This window comes from Pithys albifrons, chromosome 30 (genome assembly GCF_047495875.1).
Source record: "Pithys albifrons albifrons isolate INPA30051 chromosome 30, PitAlb_v1, whole genome shotgun sequence".
In the NCBI taxonomy this organism is placed as follows: Eukaryota; Metazoa; Chordata; class Aves; order Passeriformes; family Thamnophilidae; genus Pithys; species Pithys albifrons.
Genome location: NC_092487.1, coordinates 627,348 through 635,604, shown reverse-complemented (window position 1 = coordinate 635,604; position 8,257 = coordinate 627,348). Strand labels below are relative to the sequence as shown.

Here is an 8,257-nt window from a genome sequence, read left to right as displayed (position 1 = left end):
CACGTGGTTGATTCTTTATGGAAAAAAAAATTCTGACCTGGTTCTTTGGCAAAGGGCATTTAATGCTCTTTTAGTGCTGATCTTTATAATTTATTGAGTTCCAGCTCAAGTTCCTACTTGAATTCTCCACGTTGTTGTGCTGAGGTCAAGCCCTTTCATGAGCTGGAGTGTTGCAAACAACACCGGAGTCATGTTTTTTTTTTGGTTGCAAACATTCCTTCTCCTCCTGCAGCAACACGACTTTGATTCATGAGCACTTGGGGCGAGTGGAATTCGGATTTATTTATAGCTCTGACCCTTTTTCTCCAAGTTGCTGAAGCTTCTTGTAAACCACCTGTATCTACATTTACATTTCCTTCAAATAAAAAAAAAAACAAAACCAAACCCGTGTCGTGTTGCATCAGTTCCTACAGAACAACATTTTCAAACATGAGGGAAACCTTTTTTTTTTTTTTCTCACTGAAAATCCCCCTTTTCCTCCAATGCCCTTCAGAAACCAGAAATTGCCTTTTCTCTGGCGCAGAAACAAACTCCGGTTTTCACAACCCGGGCAATAAAATGATATCAGGAATGTCGTTGGCCCAGAAACCCCGAAGATGAAAGCAACCTGTAATCCAAGTGCCACTTGGGAGGTTGGGAACACACTAATAATCCCAAACAATGAAGGAAATTATATTAATTGAAGATCTGACGTGTGCAGGCAAATTGGTTTGCCGACCAATAAGGCTGCAAAGCTTTTTGAATACTCAGGGCGTCGGAGATAAGCCAAGAGGGCCAAGAGGGAGTATAAAAAGGGCTCAGAGCTCAAGGCTCCTCAGCAGCTCCTTTGCCTTCCTCCTCCTGGTGAACTCGGTGAGTTTTTCCTCCTTCCTCCACCAGGGTTGGGAGTTGTCCTTGAATGATTTCAAGGGATCTCTCCGGGTTGGGAGTTTTCAGGGTTGGGAGTTCTCAGGGTTGGGAGTTTTCCTTGAATGATTCCAAGGGATCTCTCCCGGTTGGGAGTTTTCAGGGTTGGGAGTTCTCAGGGTTGGGAGTTCTCAGGGTTGGGAGTTTTCCTTGAATGATTTCAAGGGATCTCTCCGGGTTGGGAGTTCTCAGGGTTGGGAGTTCTCAGGGTTGGGAGTTTTCCTTGAATGAGTTCAAGGGATCTCTCCGGGCTGGGAGTTTTCAGGGTTGTGAGTTTTCAGGGTTGGGAGTTCTCAGGGTTGGGAGTTTTCCTTGAATGATTTCGAGGGATCTCTCCAGATTGGGAGTTCTCAGGGTTGGGAGTTCTCAGGGTTGGGAGTTTTCCTTGAATGATTTGAAGGGATCTCTCCGGGTTGGGAGTTTTCCTTGAATGAGTTCAAGGGATCTCTCCAGGTTGGGAGTTTTCCTTGAATGATTTCAAGGGATCTCTCCGGGTTGGGAGTTCTCAGGGTTGGGAGTTTTCCTTGAATGATTTCGAGGGATCTCTCCGGATTGGGAGTTCTCAGGGTTGGGAGTTTTCCTTGAATGAGTTCCAGGGATCTCTCAGGGTTGGGAGTTTTTCTTGAATGAGTTCAAGGGATCTCTCCAGGTTGGGAGTTTTCCTTGAATGATTTCAAGGGATCTCTCCGGGTTGGGAGTTCTCAGGGTTGGGAGTTTTCCTTGAATGAGTTCAAGGGCTCTCTCCGGGCTGGGAGTTTTCAGGGTTGGGAGTTCTCAGGGTTGGGAGTTTTCCTTGAATGAGTTCAAGGGATCTCTCTGGGTTGGGAGTTCTCAGGGTTGGGAGTTTTCAGGGTTGGGAGTTTTCAGGGTTGGGAATTTTCCTAAAATGATTTCAAGGGATCTCTCTGGGTTGGGAGTTTTCCTTGAATGATTTCAAGGGATCTCTCTGGGCTGGGAGTTTTCAGGGTTGTGAGTTTTCAGGGTTGGGAGTTTTCAGGGTTGGAAGTTTTCCTTGAATGATTTCGAGGGATCTCTCCGGATTGGGAGTTCTCAGGGTTGGGAGTTCTCAGGGTTGGGAGTTTTCCTTGAATGATTTGAAGGGATCTCTCCGGGTTGGGAGTTTTCCTTGAATGAGTTCAAGGGATCTCTCAGGGTTGGGAGTTCTCAGGGTTGGGAGTTCTCAGGGTTGGGAGTTTTCCTTGAATGAGTTCAAGGGATCTCTCAGGGTTGGGAGTTTTCCTTGAATGATTTCAAGGGATCTCTCCGGGCTGGGAGTTTTCAGGGTTGGGAGTTTTCCTTGAATGATTTCTCTTGGGGTTGAGGCTTCTCTGAAATTTAAGGTCTTCTCTGTGGATTTCTCTGAAATTTAAGACTTCTCTGGGAATTTCTCTGGAAATTCAAGGGTTTACCCAATAGGTGGGTTCAAGTTTTCATTTTAGGGGTGACATTTTCCAGGTCCTGTTGGTACTTGAGGTTCCCTGATAAGGGATTATTAAGACAGCAGAGGTAGAAATGGGTTTCCTCACCATGATTTTCCATAAAACTCTTATTTTAAGTGAGATCTTCAGGTCTGTTTGGCAGGCCAGGTGTTCTCAGGTGTGTCTGCACTTCACAACTTCTCGTGTGTGTTGTCAGCAATTCCAGACTCCAATTAAAATGGGTGGAAATCACTGAAATGGAGGGATGGACCCAAAAGCTGAAGTGTGTTCTGACCAACATCCCTTTGAGCTTTCTGGAAAACTTCCCTGATGGAGCTGGGAATGCAGAGGGGAATTTTTCCAGGGAAATTTAGGGCTGTTGGCTCCTGTTCCCTCAGAAAAAATCCTGGATCAGCAGCGAGGTTTGATTTGTAACAGGTCACCAATCACAGGAAGGGAGAAAACAGATAAAACACTTTAAAGGCAACTCCTGAGATTTGGATTTGATCCCTGTGGGTCCCTTCCAGCTCAGAATATTTGTGATACTCTCTGGATAAATAAGGAAATCCCAGAAATGGGATCCAACCAGGAGCTGAGCTCACAACTTTGCTTCTCCCCTCAATCTCCTGTGACCACTGAAGAGGTTTTTGGGTCCCTTCCATCTCAGTAGGTTCTGTGACTCTGGATTCTTGGGGAATGGTCCTTTCCAGTTCAGCAGATTTGGTGACTCTGGATTCTTGGGGATGGTCTCTCACAGCTCAGCAGATTCTGTGACTCTGGATCCTTGGGGATGGTCCTGTGCAGGGCTGAGAGTTGGATTTGGTCCTTGTGGGTCCTTTCAAGCTCAGCAGATTCTGTGACTCTGAACCCTTGGGGATGGTTCTGTGTAGGGCTGAGAGTTGGATTGATCCTTGTGAGTTCCTTCCAGCTCAGCAGATTCTGTGATTCTGAACTCTTGGGGATGGTCCTGTGAAGGGCTGTGAGCAGGATTTGGTCCTTGTGGGTCCTTTCAAGCTCAGCAGTTTCTGTGACTCTGGACCCTTGGGGATGGTTCTGTGTAGGGCTGAGAGTTGGATTTGGTCCTTGTGGGTCCCTTCCAGCTCTGCAGATTTTGTGACCCTGCACTCCTGAGATTTGGATTTGATCCCTGTGGGTCCCTTCCAGCTCAGGATATTTGTGATACTCTCTGGATAAATGAGGAAATTACAGAAATGGGATCCAACGAGGAGCTGAGCTCACAACTTTCCTTCTGCCCTTGGTCTCCTGTGACCACTGAGGAGGTTTTTGGGTCCCTTCCAGCTCAGCAGATTCTGTGACTCTGAACTCTTGGAGTTGGTCCCTTCCAGCTCAGCAGATTCTGTGACTCTGGACTCCTGAGGATGATTCTGTGCAGGGCTGAGAGCAGGATTTGGTCCCTGTGGGTCCATTCAAGCTCAGCAAATTCTGTGACTCTGGACCCTTGGGGATGGTCCTGTGCAGGGCTGAGAGTTGGATTTGGTCCTTGTGGGTCCCTCCCAGCTCTGCAGATTTTGTAACTCTGGATATCTTGGAGTTGGTCCCTTCCAGCTCAGCAGATTCTGTGACTCTGAACTCTTGGGGATGGTCCTGTGCAGGACTGAGGGTTGGATTTGGTCCCTGTTGGTCCTTTCCAGCTCAGCACATTCTGTGACTCTGGACCCTTGGGCATGGTCCCGTGCAGGGCTGAGAGCAGGATTTGATCCCTGTGAGTCCCTTCCAGCTCAGGATATTTGTGATACTCTCTGCATAAATGAGGAAATCACAGAAATGGGATCCAATGAGGAGCTGAGCTCACAACTTTGCTTCTGCCCTTGGTCTCCTGTGACCACTGAGGAGGCTTTTGGGTCCCTTCCAGCTCAGCAGATTCTGTGACTCTGGACCCTTGGGGATGGTCCTGTGCAGGGCTGAGGGTTGGATTTGATCCCTGTGGGTCCTTTCAAGCTCAGCAGATTCTGTGACTCTGGACTCTTGGGGATGGTCCCTTCCAGCTCAGCACATTCTGTGACTCTGGACCCTTGGGGATGGTCCCGTGCAGGGCTGAGAGCAGGATTTGATCCCTGTGAGTCCCTTCCAGCTCAGGATATTTGTGATACTCTCTGGATAAATGAGGAAATCACAGAAATGGGATCCAGTGAGGAGCTGAGCTCACAACTTTCCTTCTGCCCTTGGTCTCCTGTGACCACTGAGGAGGTTTTTGGGTTCCTTCCAGCTCAGCACATTCTGTGACTCTGGACTCCTGAGGATGGTCCTGTGCGGGGCTGAGGGTTGGATTTGATCCCTGTGGGTCCTTTCCAGTTCAACAGATTCTGTGACTCTGGACTCTTGGGGATGGTCCTGTGCAGGGCTGAGGGTTGGATTTGATCCCTGTGGGTCCTTTCAAGCTCAGCAGATTCTGTGACTCTGAACCCTTGGGGATGGTCCTGTGCAGGGCTCAGGGTTGGATTTGGTCCTTGTGGGTCCTTTCAAGCTCAGCAGATTCTGTGACTCTGAACTCTTGGGGATGGTTCTGTGCAGGCCTGAGAGTTGGATTTGGTCCTTGTGGGTCCTTTCAAGCTCAGCAGATTCTGTGACTCTGAACCCTTGGGGATGGTTCTGTGCAGGGCTCAGGGTTGGATTTGGTCCTTGTGGGTCCCTCCCAGCTCAGGATATTTGTGATACTCTCTGGATAAATGAGAAAATCACAGAAATGGGATCCAATGAGGAGCTGAGCTCACAACTTTGCTTCTGCCCTTGGTCTCCTGTGACCACTGAGGAGGTTTTTGGGTCCCTTCCATCTCAGTAGGTTCTGTGACTCTGGATTCTTGGGGATGGTTCTGTGCAGGACTGAGGGCTGGATTTGATCCCTGTGGGTCCTTTCAAGTTCAACAGATTCTGTGACTCTGAACCCTTGGGGTTGGTCCCTTCCAGCTCAGCAGATTCTGTGACTCTGGACCCTTGGGGATGGTTCTGTGCAGGGCTGAGGGTTGGATTTGATCCCTGTGGGTCCCTTCCAGCTCAACAGATTCTGTGACTCTGGACTCCTGAGGATGGTTCTGTGCAGGACTGAGGGTTGGATTTGGTCCCTGTTGGTCCTTTCCAGCTCAGCACATTCTGTGACTCTGGACTCCTGGGGATGGTCCCGTGCAGGACTGAGAGCAGGATTTGATCCCTGTGAGTCCCTTCCAGCTCAGGATATTTGTGATATATTTTGGATAAATGAGGAAATCACAGAAATGGGATCCAACGAGGAGCTGAGCTCACAACTTTGCTTCTGCCCTTGGTCTCCTGTGACCACTGAGAAGACTTTTGGGTCCCTTCCAGCTCAGCAGATTCTGTGACTCTGGACCCTTGGGGATGGTTCTGTGCAGGACTGAGGGTTGGATTTGATCCCTGTGGGTCCTTTCAAGCTCAGCAGATTCTGTGACTCTGGACTCCTGAGGATGGTCCCGTGCAGGGTTGAGGGTTGGATTTGATCCCTGTTGGTCCTTTCCAGTTCAACAGATTCTGTGACTCTGGACTCCTGGGGTTGGTCCCTTCCAGCTCAGCAGATTCTGTGACTCTGGACTCCTGAGGATGGTCCTGTGCAGGGCTGAGGGCTGGATTTGATCCCTGTGGGTCCCTTCCAGCTCAGCAGATTTTGTAACTCTGGATATCTTGGAGTTGGTCCCTTCCAGCTCAGCAGATTCTGTGACTCTGGACTCCTGAGGATGGTCCTGTGCAGGGCTGAGGGTTGGATTTGATCCCTGTGGGTCCTTTCAAGCTCAGCAGATTCTGTGACTCTGGACCCTTGGGGATGGTCCTGTGCAGGGCTGAGAGTTGGATTTGGTCCTTGTGGGTCCCTCCCAGCTCTGCAGATTTTGTAACTCTGGATATCTTGGAGTTGGTTCCTTCCAGCTCAGCAGATTCTGTGACTCTGGACTCCTGAGGATGGTCCTGTGCAGGGTTGAGGGTTGGATTTGGTCCTTGTGGGTCCCTCCCAGCTCAACAGATTCTGTGACTCTGGACTCCTGAGGATGGTTCTGTGCAGGACTGAGGGTTGGATTTGATCCCTGTGGGTCCTTTCAAGCTCAGCAGATTCTGTGACTCTGGACTCCTGGGGATGGTCCCGTGCAGGACTGAGAGCAGGATTTGATCCCTGTGAGTCCCTTCCAGCTCAGGATATTTGTGATACTCTCTGGATAAATGAGGAAATCACAGAAATGGGATCCAACGAGGAGCTGAGGTCACAACTTTGCCTCTCCCCTCGGTCTCCTGAGACCACCAAGGAGGTTTCTGGGCTCCTTCACCGACACTTGGGAATACTCACCATTTCTCTTCCTTCCCTCCCTCCAGGTTTACCTCCAGCACATCAAGATGACCTTCCTCCAGAGCCAGTGTGACGATGATTGCTACTCTCCCTGTGGCTATGGGAGCCTCTATGGCTACCGTGGCTACGACTGTGGGAGCCCCTGTGGCTACCGCGGCCTCTACGGGAGCCTCTACGGCTACCGCGGCCTCTACGGCTGCGGCGACCGCTACGGCTACGGAGGCCTCTACGGCTACCGCGGCATTTACGGCTCTGGGGACTGCTATGGCTATGGGGGTCTCTATGGTGGCTATAGGGGCTACTACGGGGACGGCTGTGGCTACCCAGGGTTCTACTCAGGCCGCTACGGTTTCCCCTACGGTTCTCGGTACGGCCGTTACGGCTACGGGGGCTGCTACAGCTGCTAAACCTGGCGAGGATGACCTGGAGGTGAAGATCAGCCCAAGTCTGGCGAGCAAGGAGTGATTGGTGGAGACTCTTTTGGCAGCAGGAGCCTGAGCAGGGTCCTGGGGGCACTGCTCACCTTCCATGGAGGAGTTGAGAACTCTGCGCTGCCCTGAAGTGCTTGAGATGGTTCCTCTTGGTTCTTCTCGGTGTCTGCTGGTGATGCCACCACCCAAACCCTCCTCTTGACCTCGAGTTTGCTCCTCCTTGATGCTCCAGTCCTTGGGAACCGGCTCTGATTGATGTCCAAAGGGTGGCGTGGGCGGGGGGTGAAGGTGTCTTTGGGAATGTGGATTTTTCTGTTCTGTGTTTCTTCAAGATCTGCCTTTCATTGGCATTAAAATCTTATTCTGCATCAATATATGGACTTTTTCTGGTTTTCTTTTCTGTGGTAACACACAGTGAGGTCGTGGCAGCCAAAAAACAAAGAGGGCACAGTTTGCAGGTGTCACACACAAGAGAGTTTATTACAAGGACAAGGGGGCACGATGGGCTCAAGCTCTGCCAGGGGAAATTGAAGTTGGAGAGCAGAAAGAAATTCTTTGCAGAGAGAGTGCTCAGGGATTGGAATGGGCTGCCCAGAGAGGGGGTGGATTCCCCATCCCTGGAGGTGTTTAAGGTGACACTGGATGTGGCACTGAGAGATCACAGTGGGATTGGATCAAGGGTTGGACTTGATGATCTCAGAGGTCTCTTTCAACCCAACTGATTCCAGGATTCCTGTGGGGAGAGGCTGAGGGAGCTGGGGGTGTTCAGCCTGGAGAAGAGGAGGCTCAGAGGTGACCTCAGCACTGTCTGGAACTCCCTGAAGGGAAGTTCTGGCCAGGTGGGGGTTGGTCTCTTCTCCCAGGCACTCAGCAATAGGACAAGGGGGCACGATGGGCTCAAGCTCTGCCAGGGGAAATTGAAGTTGGAGATCAGAAGGAAATTCTTTGCAGAGAGAGTGCTCAGGGATTGGAATGGGCTGCCCAGAGAGGGGGTGGATTCCCCATCCCTGGAGGTTTTTCAGCTGAGCTTGGCCGTGGCACTGAGTGCCATGATCTGGTAAAGGGACTGGAGTTGGACCAAGGGTTGGACTTGATGATCTTGGAGGGCTTTTCCAACCCAATCCATTCTGTGATTCTTTGATTCTTTGATTAAATAACTCTATGAGGAAAGAAAAAAGCAAAAAATAGGTAAAGGAACA

The 8,257-nt window shown here is 50.3% G+C and overlaps 1 protein-coding gene across 1 annotated transcript; it reads left to right on the top strand.

Annotated features, from left to right (window-relative positions):
* Nucleotides 1-771: 771 nt before the first annotated feature.
* Nucleotides 772-7,432, top strand: LOC139683912 (keratin-associated protein 6-5-like). Its single transcript, XM_071579432.1, has 2 exons — nucleotides 772-852; nucleotides 6,654-7,432. Exon 2 carries the CDS (start codon nucleotides 6,675-6,677, stop codon nucleotides 7,032-7,034), a length of 360 nt encoding a protein of 119 aa, XP_071435533.1. The 5' UTR covers nucleotides 772-852; nucleotides 6,654-6,674; the 3' UTR covers nucleotides 7,035-7,432.
* Nucleotides 7,433-8,257: the final 825 nt, after the last annotated feature.

What these genes read in the sequence shown, in the direction of transcription:
- LOC139683912 (XM_071579432.1), top strand. Translation starts at nt 6,675, where the DNA reads ATGACCTTCCTCCAGAGCCAGTGTGACGATGATTGCTACTCTCCCTGT.